The 25,000-nt window shown below is 45.3% G+C and overlaps 1 protein-coding gene across 3 annotated transcripts in view; it reads right to left on the reverse strand.

Moving 5' to 3' along the window:
* LOC137779342 (protocadherin-1-like) overlaps positions 1–25,000 on the reverse strand; it is a 111,839-nt gene that overhangs the window by 15,580 nt on the left and 71,259 nt on the right. For 2 of the 3 annotated variants that reach the window (XM_068567002.1, XM_068567003.1), the window contains exon 6: positions 15,857–16,847. The exons of the other annotated variant lie outside the window; for it this stretch is intronic. In XM_068567002.1, coding sequence (XP_068423103.1) covers positions 16,789–16,847 — 59 coding nt within the window. In that variant the 3' untranslated portion in view covers positions 15,857–16,788. Of the gene's footprint in view, positions 1–15,856; positions 16,848–25,000 lie in introns of those variants that run through there. 3 annotated transcript variants of the gene reach the window in all.

Below are 25,000 nucleotides of genomic sequence, written 5' to 3' on the forward strand. Positions count from 1 at the left end.
TATGAAAACGCATTAAAGAGATTCTCTTATTTACATGGATGTAACTCTGCTTGTGTTGCGTCTAAATTTCAAAATGTCCGCCTGACAATCAAGAAAATGAACACACTCTGCAACACAAACGCAGCTGGTTCTCCACAACAAGAACCCGAAGGGCAGCGTTCCAAAAGATTACATATTGTGTATTTTGTGCGTCATAATATTCTCCAAAAGAAGCATATACAACGTGAATAAAAATGGTCCGAGCACAGAACCTTGTGGGACTCCATGAGTAACTTCCTCATGGAGGATTCACCGGGACTTGAACCACTGCAGTGCCAGAGGGTTCTGAACCAGCATCCTATGAGACATTTATTTACATGTATCTACCATTTCATTCATATGTTCCACTGCTTTTGTGAACCGAAGACGTTTGCAAACCAACGACCATCACCGAAACAGATCGTCCACACGAGTAAAGTTATGTTTTCACAAGAGATGGGAAGAATCTTCAAAATTGAGCTTCAGTTTTTCAGCTTTAGGGTCATAATATCTCTTTATACGTGTTCCTCATGACAATGGTGCCTCATTATCTATAGAGCTGAGATTGTTCTGCAATGTTTCATGCGACACACGGGCATGTTTCATATGCAACGGCCTTAAAACGTGAAACTAAAAAATTGTCTAAATTTGAGAAAAGAGGTCGCAAACAAAAAAAAGGGGCCGGCTCCCCAAGAACCAATAGGAAGTCGGGAAAGTAACGTGACGTTTTTTGTTGTTGCGCTCAGCAGCTCGTCCTCCGGCGGCCATGTTGCCATCCATGTTGGCGGTCATGCTGGTGACCACGTTAGCATCTTTCTTAGCGGCCGTGTTGGTGGCCATGTTAGCGGCTATGTTAACAGCCATGTTAGCATCTTTGTTAGCGGCCGTGTTGGCGGCCATGTTGGTGGCCATGTTAGCGGCTATGTTAACAGCCATGTTAGCGGCCATGTTGCCATCCATGTTGGCGGTCATGCTAGTGGCCATGTTAGCATCTTTGTTAGCGGCTGTGTTGGTGGCCATGTTAGTGGCCATGTTAGCGGCTATTTTGGCGGCCATGTAAGCATTTATTTTGGCGGCCATGTTGGTGGCCATGTTAGCGGCCATGTTACCATCCATGTTGGCGGTCATGCTGGTGGCCATGTTAGCATCTATGTTAGCGGCCGTGTTGGTGGCCATGTTAGCAGCCATGTTAATGGCCATGTTGGCAAACCATGTTAGCAAACCATGTTAGCGGCCATGTTAGCGGCTATTTTGCTGGCCATGTAAGCATTTATTTTGGCGGCCATCTTGGCAGACCATGTTAGTGGCCATATTAGCATCTTCGTTGGCGGCCATGTTGGCGCTCGTCAGCAGCAGCTGATCGAGTCTCCCGAACACACTCCGCGATGAGTTCAGGTTCCGTCTGATTGGTTTGGACGGCTGCTCCGGCAGCGCCGGTGTACCGGCTGCTGCCGTGTCACTTCCTGTTTGGGCTGTGGCAGGTTGCTGCTCACAGACCCGGCAGATTGAGAGCAGATGTTCAGGCTGGGGGGGCGAGCGCCTCAGAGGCCTCAGAGGGAGACGCTCCGATTGGCCGGCGCTCTCCAGAGCCGGCCGGTGGAGAGTCACCGCCACGCTCGTTAGATATGGAGATTTACAGGAAGGACGACATCATGATTACTCTGTTTTGTGTGTTTTGTATTTGACCTTTTATGTAACGAGGACGGCCTCCAGAGATCCAGATCGCTCTTTAGAGAAACTCCTCACCGCAAGACCAATTACTGAGGAACAGAAGGAGAAGAAGAAGAAGAAGAAGAAGAAGAAGAAGAAGAAGAAGAAGAAGAGATCGAGAAGGAAATGCAGATTCTAATCCAAAAAATAAAAGTCTTAAAAGACGATTCATCTGGAACAAAATCTGAAATTTCCGACTTCAATCAGATTTACTAAAAGTGTCTGAATAATAGTTAATTGCGTGGCGATGAGTCATAATCATAATCAGCGTGTGAGCGTCACAGGACTTTAATAAAAGCAGCTGGACGGATGAAGGTAAAGAGCAGACAGGACCGACATGATGAATATTATATAAATACACACACACAGCAGCAATGACCAACTGTAAAATAATAATTAAAACGTCAAGCGCTCTGTCAGTTATGAACAAAACAAATCAAACAGATAAACGCTGGACGGATAAACACGGAGCCGGTGATTATAAACATAAACGTCTGCAGAAGCGTCCGCGCTGACAGATGATGCGCGCGTATTAAAACGTGTGCATTCAAGTGACGACGGTTATGATCTGTAACGGCAGGAGAGGAAGTGGAGGGAGGAAGCGGATCTGTTGGCTTGTTTGTTCTCTATTTATACTTTTCTTTCATCTTCCAAATAATCATCGTCCCTGCCGCTGCGTCTTCGTAACACGCCGTCCTCCTCGTCCGCCAGTTTAGCGTCAGCGGGCGGAGGGTTTAGACAAAGTGCTGCGAATTAAACCGCCACGACGTCCGCCTTGAAGACCGTGAACCGCCGATAAAATGGTGACCCCGACGTGATCCCGATGGGCTCTGCAGGAGCAGCTGTCTCGCTCATCAGAACAGGAAGTCCTCAAATGTTCATCGCAGACTGTTGTGAGGCTCTTCGGTGCAGACGAAGCTTCTGATGAACGGACACTATTACGACAGATTACGACAATATTCAATATTCAATATTCATCTATTTGAAGCACCGGAGCCGGTTGAGCCTCACGATGTTGTGACTGACGTCTGACATCATCTGGAAAGATCAAAGAAACCTCAATAACCACGATTATAACCACGCGCCCTTTATGATTATTATCATGGTGCACGAGCAGTTATAGATGAGTAGTTATGCATGAGTAGTTATAGATATACATGAGTAGTTATGGATGAATAGTTATAGTTATGCATGAGTAGTTATAGATGAATAGTTATAGTTATGCATGAGTAGTTATGGATGAGTAGTTAGTAGTTATAGATGAGTAGTTATGCATGAGTAGTTATAGTTATGCATGAGTAGTTATGGATGAGTAGTTAGTAGTTATAGATGAGTAGTTATGCTTTAGTAGTTATAGATGAGTAGTTAGTAGTTATGCATGAGTAGTTAGTAGTTAGTAGTTATAGATGAGTAGTTATGCTTTAGTAGTTATAGATGAGTAGTTAGTAGTTATAGATGAGTAGTTATGCTTTAGTAGTTATAGATGAGTAGTTAGTAGTTATGCATGAGTAGTTATAGTTATGCATGAGTAGTTATAGATGAGTAGTTATGCATCAGTAGTTATGCATGAATAGTTATGCATGAGTAGTTATAGTTATGCATGAGTAGTTATGTATGAGTAGTTAGTAGTTATAGATGAGTAGTTATGCTTTAGTAGTTATAGATGAGTAGTTATGTATGAGTAGTTAGTAGTTATGGAACTTCCTGTTTCCTGCTATGACCTCGTCCTTCAACCCGGCGGCCGCATCGCGAGGCCGCCGCATGTTTCCCCTCCTCAGGTGTGGAGCGTCTCCTGCAGCATCGGGTCGAGGCCCAGCTGGACGCCCGGATTAAGTTCACAGTTTTAACAAACTCCTCCCGACGTGTGGAGCGACCGGCTACCCAGCATGCACCGGGAGCCGGCCAGCTGCTCGGATCAGACGGCAGCCGCCAGTCGCTCGGTCGACATTATGCAGAGAGACAGCGGGCGAGCGACAGCTACACAACATCAGTCAGAGAGGAGGAGGAGGAGGAGGAAGAAGAGGAGGAAGAGGAGGAGGAGGAAGAGGAGGAGGAGGAAAAGGAGGAGAAGGAAAAAGAGGACTCCATATTAAGGCCAAGAAGAGGAAACTAGAAGAGGCTCTCGGGGTGCGTTTGATTCATTATTCAGCTCGCGCCTATTCTCTCTCTCTCTCTCCCTCTCTCCCTCTCTCTCTCTCTCTCTCTCCCTCTCTCTCTCTCTCTCTCTCTCTCTCTCTCTCTCTCTCTCTCTCTCCCTCTCTCTCTCCCTCTCCCCCCTCTCTCTCTCTCTCTCTCTCTCTCTCTCTCTCTCTCTCTCTCTCTCTCTCTCTCTCTCTCTCTCTCTCTCTCTCTCTCTCTCCCTCTCCCTCTCCCTCTCCCTCTCCTTCTCTCTCTCTCTCTCTCCCTCTCTCTCTCTCTCTCTCTCTCTCTCCTCTCCCTCTCTCTCTCTCTCTCCCTCTCTCTCTCTCTCTCTCTCTGCGTTCAGGAGATAACAGCTCGGCTCCATGCTTTAATTCTTTTGCATCGCAGATTAGAAGAGAAAAAAAGAAGAAGAAGAAAAAACAATCCTGGAGAAAATAAGACGACTTCTTCTTTCTTCTTCTTCTCTCTTTTTTTTCTTCTTCGTCCTGTTTGATGAAATACAAATAATAAATAAATAAAAAGCAGAAAGCGGCATCCTGAAAACTTTTTACAATATCTTAATAGTTACAGTTTGTTCTGTACGAAGGAGGAAGAGAAAGAAGAGGAGGAAGAGGAAGATGTCTCTCTGACAGAAACAGAACCACATGCTCGCTTGCCGCCTGCATAAAAAACTCCTTAAATATGCAAATCAGACCCCGCCCCCATCCTGAAGCCAAGCCCCTTATTGGCTCCCGCCCACGCAAACGCAGGCCAGGGATCCAATTACAAAGGAGAGAGAGAAAGAGAGAGAGAGAGAGAGAGAGAGAGAGAGAGAGAGAGAGAGAGAGAGAGAGAGAGAGAGAGAGAGAGAGAGAGAGAGAGAGAGAGAGAGAGAGAGCGTCTCAGAAACTGATTGAGGGAAAGAAATCGGTATCAAATCACTGTGAAGAGTGTTTGTGTGTGTGTGTGTGTGTGTGTGTGTGTGTGTGTGTGTGTGTGTGTGTGTGTGTGTGTGTGTGTGTGTGTGTGTGTGTGTGTGAAGCAGTTCTGAGTGGTAGACGAGGGCGAGCGAGGTGGAGTGTTTGTGATCAAACACTCTCTCTTATTGTTTCACACACACAATCAACCTCCGTATAATGTACTACATTATAGTACTACATTACTACATTATAGTACTACATTACTACATTATAGTACTACATTACTACATTATAGTACTACATTACTACATTATAGTACTACATTACTACATTATTGTACTACAGTATTGGCTCACAGTGAGATGCATTTTCCACAACGTCAACCATCACGTGTTCTCCTTCCACATGCTAACAACGAGCTAACTGCAAGCTAGCACCACTACATGCGACTGAAGGTGTTCTGTTCGACACTCACATCGTTAATATTTCATAAATCATTTCTGTGAAGATGTCGAGGAGGAAAGTCACATGATCAGAGAGTCAAGTCTGTTATCAGAGCCGCTCTTTGTTCTTTTAGCGCTAGCTGTTAGCGGCCAGCCGTGGCCATGTTGAGCAAGGCCCCGCCCCTTCAGGGTCCTTAAGCAGCTGACCGCCTCGATGCTAATTGGTTAAGTGACTCAACGTCGCTTAACCAATTAGCAGCGAGGCGGTCAGCGGAGGTGTAGCCGCCGAGCGGACGCAACGCCAGTGCCACGACGGCAAGCACAATCTGTGGCACGGCTGTATAACACACACACATATACACAGACACATATACACAGACAAACACACTCACACACACACACAAACACACGCACAAACACTGTTCCAGGTCCCTGCGGTGAGATTGTGAGGTCGCAGCGTCGGAGGGAAAACACAGAAGAACATTAAGAGCGGAGCAATATGAGCGGCTGCCGGGAACGAGTACACTGTGTACTAATACCTTGTGTACTCTACACAGAGAAGTACATGTCAAAAATAATGTGGAGTCAGAACGTTTGCTTCTTTCACTCATTCATAGTTTCAGGTTCATGTGCGTTTGAAAAGAAGAATTATTCTCATCAGAGATTCATCTGCTGCTTGTGCTCCTTGTTCTGTTCGTGACATGTCACAAAACAAGACCTGTGTGTGTGTGTGGTGTGTGTGTGTGTGTGTGTGTGTGTGTGTGTGTGTGTGTGTGTGTGTGTGTGTGTGGCCAGCCAGCATTTCAGAGTTGGGAGTGATAGGAGGAGAAAAGGTGATGTTGTGATCTTTGCAATATATCATCTTTGATGTGACGCGTCAACTTTAACGCCAACACACAACCCAAAACATGCTAGCTAAAGTGATATCAAGCTGACGAGCTTGCTATCACGTTAGCTAACACAACCCAAACATGTTAGCTAACGTGATATCAAGCTAACTAGCTTGATATCACGTTAGCTAACGTTTTCAACTTAAAAAACAGCTGGGAGGTGAAGAAACTCTACAAAGATATCAATCGTTAGCTAACTTGATATCACGTTAGCTAACACAACTCGATCATGTTAGCTAACGGGATATCAAGCGAGTCAGCTTGATATCCCGTTAGCTAACATGTTAAAGCTCCGTTACAGATCAAACTTGCTTGGAAAAAACAAAACGTGATGAAACATGCTGTGTATTATATATATATATATATATATATATATATATATATATATGTATATATATATATATATATATATATATATATGGGATTTTGTTAATGTTATTTTCTGTAAGTGGAAGTCGACGCTGACGGGAAATTATTTAGTCGTCCTCCGTTTTCGCTTCATTAATTTCAGTTTTTTGCCTCTGAGGTTTAAAAGGGGAACACAACACAAACACACACACACACACACACACAAACACACAAACCCTTAGGACCTCAACTCAGCCAGCAGGGGTCAGAGGTCAACAGGAAGTGGACCGTGGAGGACTGTGCTGGTGTCTGACCGGTATAACTGGAGCAGAAGAAGATCTCCCCTCTGGACAGCACTTCCCTCCATGCAACACACACACAGACACACACACAAACATACACACATAAACACACACACACACACACACACGGCCATGTCCCCAAACCTTTTCCTCTCTTAGTTGCAGACGACAAAAACACACACAAACCCAAATTTAAATGTGCTCGTACTTGTGCACAAGTCCACAAACACAAACACACACACACACAAACACACACACACACACATGCACCGGAGTGATGAGATGTGATGTGAAGGCCGGCCTGTCTGTGTGCCGTTTGAAGTCCGTCACAGACTTTCTCTCCCTCAGCTTTCCCTCCCAGGTTTTGGCACACACACGCACACACACGCACGCACACACACGCACACACGCACACACACTAACACACACACTGAAACAAGCTCGACCTATCAAACGCTTCGGGTTACAGGAAGTAAAATTTGCCCCGGAGCAACACACACGTCTGGTTGTCCTCTATGTGTGACGCGAGCGTGCACGCACGCACGCACGCACGCACACACACACACACACACACACACACACACACACACACACACACACACACACACACACACACACAGAAATGTGATCCGCTCATCGCAAAACAGGAAGTTCAGACTTCTTCTTCTGTTACTTTATTTGTCATCGCTCACCTACAGGGAGCTCGATGTCCAGAGCGTGTGTGTGTGTGTGTGTGTGTGTGTGTGTGTGTGTGTGTGTGTGTGTGTTCTGCATTAGAAGCACCGGCAGCGTCACTGACCCGTGTTCGCCTCTGTGTGTTTTTATCTCTGCTTGTGTGACCCGAATTGTAAATACAGCATCCTACGCTAAGCTGTGTGTTTCACAGTGTGTGTGTGTGTGTGTGTGTGTGTGTGTGTGTGTGTGTGTGTGTGTGTGTGTGTGTGTGTGTGTGTCTCTGTGTGCTATGAATTATGAACAGCAGCCTCAACCTGACCCGATCTGTGTTTGGGCTTTATGACTTTGTATCTTGCATATCAATGCATGAGTTATCAGTAGAGTGTGTGTGTGTGTGTGTGTGTGTGTGTGTGTGTGTGTGTGTTTGTGTGTGTGTGTGTGTGTGTGAGCGTGTGTGTGTGTGTGCCTCATGCCAGGAGGTTAATTGAGGGGAGGGCCTCTAAACTGTTCCCTCATTGGCTATTCAGCACCACGCGCTGAACAAACTAACTAACTGAGCTCCAGGATGGAGAGGAGGAGGAGGAGGAGGACGAGGAAGAGGAGGACGAGGAAGAGGAGGAGGAGAAGGAGGCCCCGTGGTGGGTCTCCGTGCCTGGAGGCCCCTGGTTGGCCCTCGCTGCTGCAGCTCAGACAACAAGCTAATCCTCACCGCACACAGAGGAGCTAATGGAGAGGATTAACCCGACAAGTACACCCACTCCCTCCTGCTGCTGCTGCTGCTGCTGCTGCTGCTCCTCCTCCTCCTCCTCCTCCTCCTCTTCCTCCTCCCAGATCTTTTGTTTACACCAATGAGGATGAACCTCATAGCACTGAGGAGATCAGAAGGAGGTGCTCTCCTCCTCACGATTCCTCTCTTCTTTAGCTCCCTCACTTCCTCCCCTTCCTCACCTTCCTTCCTCCTTTCCTCTGTCCTCCTTTTTCTCTTCCTTTCATTACTCAACCTCAAACGCTGCAAATATTCAGTTTCCACCTCCCTTTCCCATGTTTCTCCTGACCTTCCTCCCTCCTCTCCCTCCCTCCCTCCTCTTCCTCCTTCGTCTTCTTATCTCAGCTTCTCCTTCCATCTTTTTCTCCCTCCAGGTGACCGTTGAGTTGATGCAAGGGCTGTAAGTCAGCAGGCTGGAAAGGGCTTTAGAGTGTGTGTGTGTGTGTGTGTGTGTGTGTGTGTGTGTGTGTGTGTGTGTGTGTGTGTGTGTGTGTGTGTTAGGGAGTGGATTATCCAGGTTCCAGGACTCGGCGCTCGCCGGCAGCCGAGCGGAAAGCTTTAATGAGAAGTCGCTGTTTACTGAGGACAGAGTGGGACACACACACACACACACACACACACACACACACACACACACACACACAGACTTATATAGACTCACAAAGACCAAATAACACAACAATATGTACAAACACACCCACACACTAGGACACACTCCAACTTGTAAAGACACACACACACTAACCAGTGCAGTAATGGGATTTGGAAGGTTTCCTCTATAAACCAGTATGTCCTCTGTCTCCTCATTAAGGGGGACGGTCCAGACCTGAACACACACACACACACACACACACACACACACACACACACACACACACACACACACACACACACACACACACACACTGCTGGCTCTACAGTGCTGCAGACTTCTGGGCTCACTAATTATTTGGAAGCTCTGTGTCTTGTGTGCTGTGTGTGTGTGTGTGTGTGTGTGTGTGTGTGTGTGTGTGCTGTGTGTGTGTGTGTGTGTGTGTGTGTGTGTGTGTGTGTGTGTGTGTGTGTGTGTGTTGGCTTGCTGCAAACAGTAACAGCGAGGGCAGCAGAAGAACACAAAATGGTCCAAAAGTCTCTGGAGGAATGTTTCCCGTCCGACTGTGAGATACTACCCAAAATGAACTGTATCTCACACTGCGACTCGTTCAGTTCACGTCTCATTTTTGGGCTTTGAGCAGAAAACGTGATTTTATTTTGTCCTAATGAAATGAGGACGTGACGAACAGGAGGACAGGTGTGACCCTCAAAGGGAGTGTGTGTTGCTTTGTGTTCTTTCTCGATGTGTGTGTGTCTTTGTGCGACGTTGTCGGGTTCTAGTTGAAGGTTGGAGTTTCTTTTAGAGTCTTTTATTGAAATATGACTTCATAAAGATCTGGTGAAACGTTACGGCCGCCGCCCGGAAGTGACGGCGAGGCCACGAGGTTCATGTGATGACATAAACCTAAACGTGGGTTTCATTCTTTCTGTTCGGACAGAACTCTTCCCACAATGCTTTGCTGTATTTCAGCAATTTAAATTGAGTTAATCAACGTCGTGGTTCAGAAGATACTTTAGCTAACGTCGCTTGACTCATTCCTGGTTCCTGGTTCTGGTTCTAGTTCTGGTTCTGGTTCCTGGTGGTCCTGGTTCCTTCTTCCTGGTGATCCTGGTTCCTGGTTCTGGTTCTGGTCCTGGTTCCTGGTTCTAGTTTTGGTCCTGGTTCCTGGTTCTAGTTTTGGTCCTGGTTCCTGGTTCTGGTTCTAGTTTTGGTTCTGGTTCCTTCATCCTGGTTCCTGGTTCTGGTTCTAGTTTTGGTTCTGGTTCCTTCTTCCTGGTTCCTGGTGGTCCTGGTTCCTGGTTCTGGTTCTAGTTTTGGTTCTGTTTCCTGGTGGTCCTGGTTCCTGGTAGTCCTGGTTCCTGGTCCTAGTTCCTGGTTTCCTGTGCTGGTTCCTGGTTCTGGTTCTAGTTTTGGTTCTGGTTCTGGCTCTGGTTCTTGGTGGTCCTGGTTCCTGGTAGTCCTGGTTCCTGGTCCTGGTTCTAGTTCCTGGTCCCTGGTTTCCTGTCCTGGTTCCTGGTTCTGGTTCTAGTTCTGGTTGTAGTTATTGTTCTGGTTCTGCTTCCTTGTTCCTTGTTCCTGCTTTCTGGTCCTGGTGGTTCTGGTCCTGGTCTTGGTGGTCCTGGTCCTGGTGGTCCTGGTCCTCATCATGGAGTTTCAGGTGGCATCGAGGACTAAATGAGTCGTGGACCGGCTGGCGGGTCTGAAGCCAAATGGAGGAAAATAAAAATGAATCTAATTCATGGTTTAGTTTTGGCCGATAAACTTCTTCATCGCTGGAACGAGGTGGAAACTGCTTCCTGCCACGAGGAAGACGAGCCTCCGCGGAGGAGGAAGTGCTTCCCGCTCGGCCGCTGCTCTCCGGCCGGCCGGCGCTGTGCGAGCTCCATGAACCCTCGGCGCCGCCTTCAGGCGCGCTGGGTGAAGGAAACCAGCCGAGTCAGCGCTCAGCTGGAAGTTTCCTTTGCGTTTTGGTTTTGGATTCATATTTCGTTGTTTTCCTCGGCTCCATGAAACGTTACTGCTGCGAATAATCCAGGAGGGTTTTTTTTGTCGATTTGGCATTTTCGCCTTTTTCTTGTTCTGCTTCTTCGGGGATCTTGTGCAGCGGCGCTTTTCTTCAGACGTGTGCTGCTGCGCATTCGACACTCACATCGTTAATATTTCATAAATCATTTCTGTGAAGATGTCGAGGAGGAAAGTCACATGATCAGAGAGTCAAGTCTGTATTCAGAGCTCCTCTTTGTGCTTTTAGCGCTGTTAGCTTCTAGCTGTTAGCGGCCAGCCGTAGCCATGTTGAGCAAGGCCCCGCCCCTTCAGGGTCCTAAAGCAGCTGACCGCCTCGATGCTAATTGGGTTAGCGACTCAACGCGGAGTTAGCAGAGGAGTAGCCGCCAAGCGCACACAACGAAAGGTGCCACGAGGACGGCGAGCACAACCTGTGGCACGGCTGTATCACACACACACACACACACACACACACACACACACACACACACACACTCCTGTGTGTCCGTGTTCTGCTTTGTGTTTCATTTCACTTCAATTTACTGAATCTTTTTGGGTTTTTTTACCTTTCGAGAACCAACGAAAAAAATCAGGAAGTACAAAAGTTGAAGTCCTTACGTGAAGCTTCCGTACGGTGGACCATCAGGTTCCACTAAGTCATTTTTCCACTTTTGAAGCGAACGACACAGTTTTTTGACTCCTAACAGGCCACTGCTTTGTTTCATTGTGATGTGTTGCTCATCTTCTGATTCTTTAGGTCAAAATCTTTACACAAAAAGCTGCGTTGTGAGTCTGTGGGCTGTCGTTGAGGCTCAAGACACAGCATTGGATTGAGAAAAGGCAAAACATAACAAACAAGATTTTTCTAGGCATTGTATGGAGGACGGTCCGTTGACCTCATTGACCTCTGTTGACCTCGTTGACCTCGTTGGTGAGTCACCACCATGAGGTCGTCGTGTGGCAGCAGCAGATAGTTTCATTTAACGTCTAATGCGAATAAACATAAAATAACATTTTGTCACCTCGGGGGCTAATTAGCGTCGATGCTAAGTCCTTCCAGGTGAAGCTGGAGGTGAACACACCTGAGATGTGACTGATGTAATTATAATAACGATCACACAGTTATCTCAGAATAAACTTCACCTCTTCGCTCTGACGAGCTCACACTGAAGGTGTGAAGTTACAGCCGCCAGGAAACACGACGAGGAGGAGGATGAAGAGGAGGATGAAGAGGATGAAGAGGAGGAGGATTTTTGTATTTTACAATTAAGTTGATTTGTTTCCTGTTGACTTCTCAGTTATTAACTTTTAACTCAATGATTTATTGGACACACTTGTAGTTGAATTTTCAATAAAAATAACTATTAATGTGTGAATTGATGAAGGTCCTCAAAACTAGTCAGTTAGGTTTTGAATACCAAATACTCCTTTAAATACTCCTTTAATACTTTAAATATTCCTTTAAATACTCCTTGAATAGAATATTTTAAATACTCATTTATTACTCCTTGAAATACTCCTTTAATACTTTATTCCTCCAGTCACACTCCTTTAAATACTTTACATATTTATATAAAACTTTAATACCCCTTTAATGCTTTAATACTCATTAAAATACTCCTCAAATACTTGAAATACTCCTTTAATACTCCTTTAATACTTTAATACTTGAAATACTCCTTTAATACTGCTCCCTGCTTCATTCCTCCTGTATCTCCTCTGAGCCTCGTGGACACAAACACTGAACGCATGAAGTCACACGGTTCATCACACTTTTTGTGTTTCTGTTTTCTGCATCAACGAGTTGCTACTGGTCACACACACACACACACACACACACACACACACACACACACACACACACACACACACACACACACATTAATATGCAAGAAGGAAGATGGACGGCTGCGTCTCCACAAACTCACCCTTCACCTGCTTCTGCATGTACAGACATGAATGTGTCGTGTGTGTGTGTGTGTGTGTGTGTGTGTGTGTGTGTGTGTGTGTGTGTGTGTGTGTGTGTGTGTGTGTGTGTGTGTGTGTCGTGCCCCCCCCCCTCCTGTCCAGAGAGTTGGATGGTGATTAGCGTTGGGATTCTGGGACTTCGGCCTCAGTTTTCATTAACAGCCATAAACACAGTTCTGCTGCACCACCGAGACGACCGCAGGCTCCGTGTGTGTGTGTGTGTGTGTGTGTGTGTGTGTGTGTGTGTGTGTGTGTGTGTGTGTGTGTGTGTCTACATCTGGGCGAGTTTTGTCGGTGCTTTGATGACAAGAGTGGGGGAGAGAGAGAGAGAGAGAGAGAGAGAGAGAGAGAGAGAGAGAGAGAGAGAGAGAGAGAGAGAGAGAGAGAGAGGTGTTGTTTATCATGGCAGTAATTAAGCCCGCAGTTCGGCTTTAATTAAAATATAACAGCAGCACTAAGTATGGACCGGTTCTCACACACACACACACACACACACACACACACACACACACACACACACACACACACACACACACAAGACATCTTTAGCTCTTTATTTACCACTAAAGATAAGGTAAAAAAGACCACAACTTGGAACTCTTGCAGAAAAACCAGAGAGCAGAGCTGCCCTCAGCACACACACACACACACACACACACACACACACACACACACACACACACACACACACACACAGTCATCAAGGTCGTGCACGAACAGGGATATTTGAATAGGATGCAGAGTCTCGCGTCCTGAAACCTGAACTCATCCTGAGTGTTCGTCTCCGCTGCCTCTGATTGGCTCATTGTTGGTTCTTTCAAACCCTGATTGGTCGGTTCGCTTCCTCATTACTGTCTCATCTGTTGTGTGTGTGTGTGTGTGTGTTTGTGTGTGTGTGTGTGTGTGTGTGTGTGTGTGTGTGTAGCCCTGATTGACCCCGAACAGAATAAACCACATATAAAAAGGAGTAGACGCCATCTTTTTTTTCTTGAAAAACATTACTGGAGCATTTGAACACATGGAGCAATGCATCATGGGAGGATTAAGTTCACCTGGAGTCGTGGTCACAGCTCCAAAACCGCTGACCAATCACAGAGGAGTATATATATGTTGTGGTTTGAGGCGCGTTCAAGGTCCAGGAAGTAAGTTAAGGCATTTCTGGTGGGATCAGAGCTTAAAAAAAAACTTGTATGTCAGAGATATGATGCATTTTGTGATAAGTTATGATCCATAAATAAAATAGATATTTAAAAAAAAGTTTTTTAACCAAACACTCACAAGCTTTACTGTATTATCTCACTTCAAATTATGCAAATATCCGTGTGTTTGAGGAGCAATAGACCACTTTTTCATCTTCAGAAAAAGTGTCTTGTTTTTGAAAACGTTGACATTTTTCCACTTTTAGTTTTCCACTCGGGTTCACCTGCACGATGCATTACCAGGTGTCCCTGAAGGCCACACGGCGGGATGAGTGAGTGCTGCTAATGAAGCTGGACGCCATGTTTTTAAATGAGTTTTTTTTTTAAGTGACCCGTTTGGCTTTCTGCTCATCGAGAGTGAAAGCTTTCGGTTTGATTGTTGGGATGTTTTGTGTTAAAATGCACAGACGTCTGAGAACCATGAACATGCTCTGCAGGCGGCGTGCGAGACGTCGCACGTGCACAGACGCACGTGCACAGACGGACGACGAGCACAAGCCCGCGCTGCAGGCGGCGGCTTGTCGGGCTTTTGATCGGCCGGCGAAAGATTCCTGACGATCCGTCTGGATCCAACAGCTGGAGACGTTTACAGCGTCTCTCGGGGGAATCGTCAGAAAATGACAACATGTATGCACACACACACACAGACACACACAGACACACACAAAACCCCCCTCAGTGTCTTTATGAAGACACCGAGAGGTCACGTGACCTCTTCACGGACACACTCGACAAAAGGTTTCTTAAAAAAACAACTAAACCGGCATCTTTTCTGAGATCAGCACTTGTTTATTGTAATAAAAACCTCTGAATACAAAGTACATTCACAGGTGCAGCCGCTGAGACTCCTACAGCAAAACCAGCGATGACTACAAATACTCACACACCATTGCACAACTTTATATCCCATAAACATACTGTTATAGTTCAGAATAAACACACACTTAGTCCGGCTTTAGGTCACTCGTCCGTCACGAAGCCGCCGCGCTAACCGACATACGCGGAGTTTATTACAGACACGAGACGGTGGAGAGACCCGACCGACGAGGGTCCGGAGGCAGTTTCAGTCCTCGGAGGGTTTGATTGACGGGTCGGCAGAGGGTTTGATTGACGGGTCGGCAGAGGGTTTGATTGACGGGTCGGCAGAGGAACCGACTTGAGGACGAGTCAACGGGAAGGAGAGCAAACCGTTTTTGTGTTCGACAGTTTGTGTTTGAAAGGGAGGCGGAGCAGGAAGAGAGGCGAGGAGGGGGAAGATGGACTCGGTTTTAAATACGCGGCAGGCTAGCCGAGTCGCTAGCCGAGTCGCTAGCTAGCCCGGCTAGCTGGATGGAGCTTGACTCCATCTTCAGTGACGTCGCCTGTGTGTTTTTTATACCTGGAACGGTTTGAGCGGCGCAGCACGCAGACTGGACGTAAAGGGAAACCGCTAGCATCGGAGCGTAGCTTCTGCGCTAGCTTTAGCTAGGCTAGCAGCGCAGCACTTGATAGTGAACTGTTAGTTGCGTTTGGATGATTTATGTGACGTCGAACAGGAAAACGTAACGAGCTGCGTTCACGTGTCAGTTGTTCTCACTGAAAGACCAAACGTGAGCGACGGTGGAAACAAAACGGCTCAAAAACGCACAAAATAAAGAAATGTTGTGTTATGACGCGCGTGTTTGAGCGCGAAAATAAACTGAAGATAATATTCAAACCGCTGCGAACGAATCTTTGGCATTTCTGACATTTCTTTGATGAGCTTGTCAGCGGCGACTCTTACTCCGAAGAAGCTACGCTAACAGTTTGCACCCGCGTCCAGTCTTTGTGCTAAGCTAACTGTTTGCCCCTGCTTTCAAGTCTTTGTGCTAAGCTAAGCTAACAGTTCGCCCCCCCCTGCTTCAAAGTCTTTGTGCTAAGCTATGCTAACAGTTCACCCCCCCCTGCTTCCAAGTCTTTGTGCTAAGCTATGCTAAACACACAAGGAGAAACTGAATCAATGTTCTTGTTTTTCTTCGGCTACAAGAGCTGCCAGATGTTTTCGCTAAAGTCGACCAATAGGCTTCCAGCACGGTTCCCAGCAGAGTTTCTATTGGCCGCTGAGAGGAGGCGGGGTCAGCTGATTGTCTGGCGTTCACCCTGACCTCCGAAAACCCTGACTGTCACGTGTCACGTGGACTACAGGCACCAGGGCGACCAACACACAAAAAATATTCAAACCCCAAAACCAAAAGTCTGCAAAGAGATCGAATCGCCCGAAAAAAAAACAAAGAAGAAGAAAAAGTGACACTGAAGAAAGTGAAAAACACAGTTTCTGCAAAAAACAGCTGGTTAAAAAAACACAAAAAAAGAGCCGATAATCCAGTGCGATCGTGACGAGTGGGCGTCGGCTTCGGTTTAAATCCACACGGAAAAAAAGCGCAGCGTCGACAAAAAAAGAAAAAATGTACAAATCCACCTCAAGAATGTTCTACAAAGGGACGTGAAGGGAAGAACCAATCAGCTGCTGCTCCTTCTGATTCTGCACATTTCACTCCAACGAGAGAAAAAAGTGTTTTTCTTTCATCTGCCTTTGTGTGTGTGTGTGTGTGTGTGTGTGTGTGTGTGTGTGTGTGTGTGTGTGTGAGAAAAAACACCAAAAATCGTACCAAGAATGTGCAACATGAAGCAAAAAAAAAAAAAAAAGCATCTCACGACCAGAGGCAGGAGGGAAGAGAGAGAATCCTCAGAAGTGCAGCAGAGAGGAGAAGAAAAGCTGGAGGACTTAATCTGTTTTCTTTTTGTAAAGTGGAGGAAGAAGAAGAAGAAGAAGAAGAAAAAAGGAAAAAGCTTTAGATGCTCTTTGTGTCTTTAGTTTTGTCTTTTATGTCCGGGCCCTCTCTCCGGCTCGGCGCTCTGCGACGCTCCACCTACGAGAGGATGATACGCACGACTTAACCTCAGGACACGAGCGCAGACACACAAGCCATGCAACGTCTCAATGAAGGGGGAGGGGCAAAAAGGAGGACAAGATGTCAATCAAAAGAGGGTTCATTGAAAGCTGCTGAAGGAGGAAAAAAAGAAAGAAAATGATGCTTGACAAAAAAAAAAAAAGCTAATCAAAAAAGCAAAAATGTAGGAGCGTTTTGCAGAGCCACAATAAAAAAGATTTATGTTTTTTTAAATGCAGAAGCAATGTTTCATAAACGATCCGCTGCTTTTATCCATCAAAGCATGAGACGTAAACACTGATAAGCAACATGTTTATCTATAAATAACCGGTTAAATAAGCAGGGATTTGTGTTTTTCGCCAAAAAGTACAACAAAAGTGATGTGAAAATATATTTATGTTGTAGGATGTGTACAAACTTTAAATAAATAAAATGTCAGCTGATAGAAAACGATGCGGACGCTCCTCTGTCTCTACTTTACGTTATGAATATTATATGTATGTATATATATATATATATATATATATATATATATATATATATATATATATATATATTAAACTTTAAAAACAAATTTGAATTTTAACTTTAATAATTTCAGCTTCAAATTAACATGAAAAGTTCAGTTTGTTTGTTTGAATGTTGATGAAAAGTACATGAGTACGACGATAAGTACTACTAGAAGTACAACGATGAACAGTACTGACTAATACTACGTGAGTACTACGATAAATACTACTTGAAGTACAACAATAACTACAAACAGCTGCAGCTTCACACAGAAACATCTGCAACGGTCACATGTGACAAAGTGTACTTGTATTCATGTTGAGTATGTTAGTACTACCCTTTGACTTACTAGTAGTAGTAGTAGTAGTAGTAGTAGTAGTAGTAGTAGTAGTAGTAGTAGTAGTCTTCTAACACAAACACACTTCACTTGCAGCTTCCAGCGTTTAGTTCATGTGACGGAGGATTACAGTCTAATCTAATCCTCTCCTCCTTCCTTTCCTCTCCTCCTTCCTTCCTTTATCACTTCTTTTCCTTCCATCCTTCCTCCTCCTCCTCCTCCTCCTCCTCCTCCCTCCCTCCCATGGTGGCAGCATCTGTTCATAATGAAACACGCAGTTGGAAGCCGTAGTCGTTTAGCGCCTCCTCCACGCTACCTGCTCCAGAGGTTACCTCCCGCCGGGCGCGTTTGTTACACATCATCAGCACCTCCCCGCGACCTTCCCTCCCTCCTCCCTCCTTCCTCCTCCCTCCTCCAGATGTCATTGATCTGGGAAGTGGGTCACAACGGCGCTGAATCAAAGCCAGGTGACACGAGGCCCAGAGGCAGAAACTGGATGTAATTCCAGCGTGGGTGAATATGGAAGGAGGAGAAAGGAGACGGGAGAAAGGATGAAGGAGAAAGGAGAAAAGAGAAAGGAGAAAAGATGAAGGAGAAAGGAGAAAACAGAAAGGAGGTAGGAGGAAAGAGAAGGAAGAAAGGAGATAGGACTAAAGGGAAATAAGATAAAAGAAACGAGACAGGAGAAAATAGAAAGGAAAAGGGAGAAAGGAGGTAGGAGAAAAGAGAAAGGAGATAGGAGACGGAAGAAAAGAGAAAGGAGAAAAGATGAAGGAGGTAGGAGAAAAGAGGAAGGAGGTAGGGGGAAAGGGAAGGAAGAAAGGAGATAGGAGTAAAGATAAATAAGATAAGAGAAACGAGAAAAAGAAAGGAAAAGGGAGAAAGGAGGTAGGAGAAAGGAGGTAGGAGAAAGGAGGTAGGAGAAAGGAGACGTCTGCAGCGTTGTCAGGAGCTGAAGGAGCCTCAGCTCTGAGCGTCTGGGCCTGAACGCCTCGTGAATCAGAGAAGAGGACGAATCAAGAGCCTTCACGTCTTTTATTTTCACAGAAACGCAAAGTGTGGAGCGCCAGAAGCACGAGGAACGCTAACACGGAACGCTAACACGGAACGCTAACACGGAACGCTAACACGGAACGCTAACACGGAACGCTAACACCACGTCAGGAGCGTCCTGTGTCTGGAGGCGATTTACAAACACAAGATTTTTAAAGCAGTTTTTATATTTTTTTGCAAGGAAAAAAGCAATTAAATTTATGCTAAATATATTTTTTCAAAGAACATGAATATGCTCAACTAATAATCTCCTAATCTCTCTGAGGAGCTTCTTCCTAATACTGTAAATAGTTACGTTGAGATCAGAAGCAGAACGGTCATTTGCGATGGCTCACAGAGCGGCGACACACTGCAAAACTTTGCCGAGTTCCTGCTACCGCGGCGTTGCTAGCTCATGCGTCAAAATGCACTAAGACGTGCGGCCCGATGGGGGATCGTACGCTATCACTTTTCGAAGAGATTCGACAGGCGGTTTTCGAGAAAATCGCAAAAAACTGCGATGCATAGGTCCCATTCACTTGAATGGCAGTTTCGCCGTGAAAAAAACAGTCATCTTTGCGCCGGTCGTGACTCGCCATAATTTAACGTAGAGAAAAGATTTGAAGTTTAAAACGTTACCAAAAGTCTGGAGTTTACTTGACAGCACAGTTGTTTTATGTAATCATTGTTCAAATTTAGAAATGTGGACCGTTTCAAAGTCTGCAATGGGATGGCACGAAACATGGCGACTGCCAGAGTGAGAGGCAGCAGCAGGAACTCATTTTGTCTTCAGTCGCACAATGTTTCACTCTTCAGACACGATCGTTTGACAAAACGTTGTGGAATCGCACAAACTTACACAAACTCCATTGGACTCGTTAAATCGGAGCACAATGTTCTCTCGAGAAGCAAACGGGGGCTCTTTCTGAACCGCCCTCGCGCTCTCATTTCTAAACCCCACAAACATTTAAGGACACGGAAACGTTCACAAAAGTCTTCTGCTCCTCCCGATTCCCATATTTTCACGATCTGAGTCACATTTTTTCATTAAATCCACAGTCCAGTCGCCCACTGAAAATCAGTCTGACACAGGTGCTTCAAATTAGCTAACCAGTTTCACACATTATGATTTAGACACACACATACTTGTATAGATACATAGACAGACATACAAACACACACACAGACTAGCTGCATGCTGTGGGAGGAGAGGAAGAGAAGTGAATGTAATGCTCGCATGATGTTAGCTTGTGATAGACAAAATGGCCGACTGTATGTGTGTGTGTGTGTACTTGAACACGTACTTTTTGGTCACTTTAAACCACATTTTTGCCTCTGAATCTGAGGCTTAGCCGATGGTTTTGTAGACCATCCAGTCGGCACACCGTCCACTTTTCCTCTTTGTATTGTAGTTGAGGAACAAAACCCTCCAAAAGAAGATGAAGATCTAAAGCAGTAATGTCCACGGTGAAGCCATAAAAACATGAAGCTCCTGGTGTATATTAAATACCGACACAACAACGAGGCCACTAAAGGAAACACTGAACGCATAAAGATTCAGGTTCAGGGGTGAAACATTTATTAATCATGAACGCAGCGGCCTCGAGCTCTCAGACTGGAGGTCAACGCGGTGAAGACGGCGCCGCCGCTGGATTCCAGGAGCCTGATTGGTTTTTCACGTCGCGATGAATTCATTCCATTCGAGGGAAATGTACGTTTTTAAATGTTTCATATTCTCGCCGTTCAAAAGGCAGATTGTGAGCGTCTCTCTGGCTTTGCACAAAGAGAATGAAAGAAGGTAAAACAAAGATGGACGCTCATGAAAGAGGAAGCGCTCAGACACCCGTCGACCTCTCACTGGTAAACTCTGAGTCCTCAGAAGGACCAGAGAGCATCCATTCAAGAGGACAACACCAGAGAGTCTCTAAAAGCTCCTTGAATGTTCGACATATTCTGCCGGCCTTTTCCAAAATTGATGACTTTCTGTTTGCACGCCAACGCCTCCTTGTTCCTCCTCTTCTTCTCTCCGACCTGCCGGAGATATTTAAAGATATTTAATATCCAAATGCGGCCGCAATAAACGCCGTGAACATGATCTACGTCTCCTGCTTCAAGGACGACTTCGAGCCGCTTGGTATGCAGCCGCCGTCCGGCTGCTTCCTTTCCTCAGCGCCGTTCTGCAGATCAAGACAAAGTCTCTGACGCTCAGCAGAGGAGGTCAGAGGTCAGAGGTCAGAAGGTCAGAGGGTCAGGACGGAGCCGAGCTGCCGGCGGCTCCGGAGGGGCCGGAGACGAACTCGGCCTCTCGGCTGGTGTTTGAGCTTCTCAAACTTTATCCTAAAACGTTTTAAACATTTGAAGCAATCGGTTTTTAAGAGTTATCACAACAAGGAGTTTTGTTTAGAGCAGTTACACAGTGTGATGAGAATGGATGTAAGGCTACAGCTTAGCTTAGCTTAGCTTAGCACAACAGCTGGACACAGAAAACCTCCCAACCGACACTATCACAAATTTAAATATTTTGTCCATAAAAAAATCTTATCTCCTAGACAAGAAATAGACGTTAAACCTACTGGAATATATGAATATAATAATATGTTATAGTCAACGTTGTTTTTAAGAAGATATAAAATAATACTTGATGATCTTGAGAGGTGCCGATTTAAGCCGATTATATAAAAAGTATATTTAATAAGCGGATAAATAATTCATATCTTCTCTTCTTACCGTGAATAACTCAAAGTCCACTTGATTGAGACGCCTCACGTCAACTCCTATCCAGCTATAATACCTCATAATTTAATGCAATATATCTTATTAAAATGCTCATTTCTTTAATATACTTGTTTGAAGTCATGTTATCTGTTTCTTATATATTTATATAATATTGCACTATGATTGTGATTACTAATTCTGAATTTAATCAATGCTGAATATGAGGAAAAGATGAAGTCCGAGTCCACATCACATAGTTCCCCTTCCATCAGAGCTCTGAGAGGGGTCGCCATAAAATAACCGCACAGATTAAAAAATGTCAGTTCACCTTGAAACGTCATAAAAACCTGACGGAGGCGGCAGAAGTCACATATCAGGTGAAGGCACATTGACTGAAGCAGGAACTAAACCTGCAGGAGGACGAGTGTCGAGACATATTCTGTCAAAAAAATAAAAAAAATAACTGTCTTCTGGAAGAAAGTGAAGAAAGAATAAAAAGCCACCAGTCAGAAGCAGCTGCTCTGAACGCTGACGGGCCGGAGGCTCTGATGGAGTCCTGCTGAGGAGGAAACAACCCGGAGGCCATACGCAGAGCGGAGGAAAGCTCGTCGTCCGCCTCCCCGCCGGCCATCAGGTCCGATCAGATGATTTAGTGCTCGATCACGCTCTGGATTACGAGTCTGGAGGCGTAGCGGCGAGCGGGTGCGGCGCAACTTAACTCATCGCTGACGAGAAAACACACAAAATAACGTCTGCAATACTGAGCTGGTCGGAAAGTTGGTTCACGAGCGGCTTTTTTGAGCTTTTAAAAGACAAAAATACGACCGAGCATCTGAGGAAAGAAATGCAGCGAAACAAAGAGAACTGAAACCGCCGACGTCAGAGGATGAAATGAGAAGTTAAGTTTAATCTGCAAACAGTTCAGACCAGAGACAAAGAGACTAAACCCGTCTGGTACCAGTCACGTGATTTGGCATCATCTGGGAGCTTGTGGACTGACGCTTTAATAAAACAACGTAAAGAAGTCAATGCAGTGATACAGTATGATGTCGTCTGCATAGAGGCTGATATGAAACGACGGTTAATGCAGCTTCGATGTTCTGTTGTTCCCAGAGAAGTTCTTTCAGAAGCTTTTATTTAGACAAAAGAAACAACACAACTGACTGTCACTTAGGCTAAGTACCATACATCCTTAAGTAAGACACGTTAAAGATGTTAAAGGTATGTCACAGATGTGCGCAAATGTGCGAAAATTAAAATTGTTCAGTCCTCGCCTGAATGTTCTCTGTACTAAACCCTCTCTTACTTTGTTCTGCTGTGGTTGTGTTATGGTGTGTTAGAGTCGGACTTTACAGCTGCATCAATTTAAACTAATAATCATCCTGAAAGTCATTTTTTTATAGTTGGACCTGAAACCTTTTCATTTCTTTCTGTGTGTCATCTTCATTTCCTCTTAACCAGAAACACGTAGACTGATATTTACACATCTGAACATCTCACATGTGTTCCTTTTATTATAACACAACATTATTAAACAGCTCTAGTGGCTGCAGAAATTCAACCTTCATAGTTTGGGTTTGCAATTTTCGAGGAAAGGGCCTAAAAATAGGTTTTTAAATGGGATGCTGCAGGTTGTCACCGTCATCTCAACGTGGACAAACTCTGAGCGCGATCCTGATATTCAAGCTGGTTAACAACAGAAATCTCGACGGAGGCTGAAAGCAAAGAGTCTCAAAGTGAGACGCTCAGAGTGCTTCAGTCAGTCTTTTTGCGCCGGAGGCTTCCTCAGGACTTCAGATGGAGGCTGCCGACATAAAGAAGCCTTTTAACCGCCTAAACACAGGCTGAGGAGCTCTGCAGATCCTCCGGCTGCACACAATAGAGAATATAAGAAAGCGGGGAGGGCCTCTGTGGCATTTCTTACCTGCGTGAAAGTGTTGTTCGGATGCATTAAAGAGAGATTTCAGCGCTAAGTAAAGTCTCAGCGTGGCTCCACAGCCTTGTGTCTGCCGGGCCTGTGATAGCGTGATGAGGCCGTCCAGCAGCGCTGCATTCACGGCTCCAGGCTTCCCTTTCACGCCGGCCACAAAGGAACGAGCAGCGCCGCATGCGGCGGCCGCTGACGGGTGGAGTGGATTGTCCTCTCTAAACGCTCCCTTTGTCCGGCACCGGCTGCACCGGGCAGCCGGGTCGTCTGCAGCTCACAGTCTGGGAGCGCTCCTGAGAAGTACAGGCATTTATTTTCTATCGGCTGCGGCGAAAACAAGTGAACCCGCATGGCTTCAAAGCATGTTCTGAAGTTTCTAGAAGTGGAACAAAGGACTGGAGGCCAACACATGGACACCGTGTGAAGGGTCCACAGGTCCAACAAGTCCTACAAGTCCACCGGTCTGTCGAAGCCCATGTGAGCAGGTTCTCAGCGGTTGTCTTTGTCAGGATGACATTGTTATTCTGGATAAAGTTAGAGGAGGTTTGAAGGTTTAAAGAATTGAAGGATTGAAAGATTGGAGGTTTGAAGGATTACACGTTAGAAAGTTTGATAGCTTGAAGGATTGAAGGTTTAAATAATTGAAGGATTGAATGATTGGAGGGTTGAAGGTTTAAAGGATTTAAGGATTGAAGTTTTGGATGATTGAAGGATGGAAGGTTTGAAGAATTGAAAGATTGAAGGTTTTATGGTTTGGAGATTTGGAGGTTTGACGGTTTAAATGATTGAATAATTGAAGGCTGGAAGGTTTGAAGGTTTTATGGTTTGAACGATTGAAGGTTTGAAGATTTAAATGATTGAATGTTTGGAAGATTGGAGGTTTGAAGTTTGGAGGTTTAAATGATTGAAGGTTTAAATGTTTGAAGGTTTGAAGCATTGAATGTTTGGAGGTTTGATGGTTTAAATGATTGAATGTTTGGAGGATTGAAGGTTTGAAGGTTTAAGGTTTGGAGGTTTAAAGGGTTGAATGTTTGGGGATTGAAGCATTGAATGTTTGGAGGTTTGAAGGTTTGAAGGTTTAAATGATTGAATGTTTGAAGGTTAAAAGGATTGTAGGTTTAAATGATTGTAGGTTTAAATGATTGAAGGTTTAAATGATTGAATGATTGAATGTTTGAAGGCTTGAATGTTTGGGCTGCTGACTCGTGACTAAAAGAAAGCGACGCTGACTCCAACGTGTCCTCCGGCTGCAGAACATTCCCGTCGTCACATCGGAGCGCCCAAAAAAACAAAGAACTGTAACTTCCATTTGTGAGCGAAGCGCTTAAACGTTCCTGAGCCGCGCATCGTCTTCCTCTTTCTACTTCCTTCCTTCAAACACAAACCTGCTTTAAATAAACCCGGTTTGGACGCGTCCTTAAATAGGATGAAGGCGTCTTCAGCTCTTCAGCACAAAGAGAAGTGAAGCAGATTCACTCACATCTTCTGCGATGTTTCACCATCAAGTGAATCACAGGTCCGCTGTTTCTTTTAATGTGGTAGTCTCTGCATTACGCTTCACTTCCTGTTCCATGACCTCTGACTCACTGAAAGAACAGAATTAGAATATTT

Source organism: Clinocottus analis, unplaced genomic scaffold, assembly GCF_023055335.1.
Source record: "Clinocottus analis isolate CAN_PGR_092001 unplaced genomic scaffold, fCliAna1.0.p SCAF_73, whole genome shotgun sequence".
NCBI lineage: Eukaryota > Metazoa > Chordata > Actinopteri > Perciformes > Cottidae > Clinocottus > Clinocottus analis.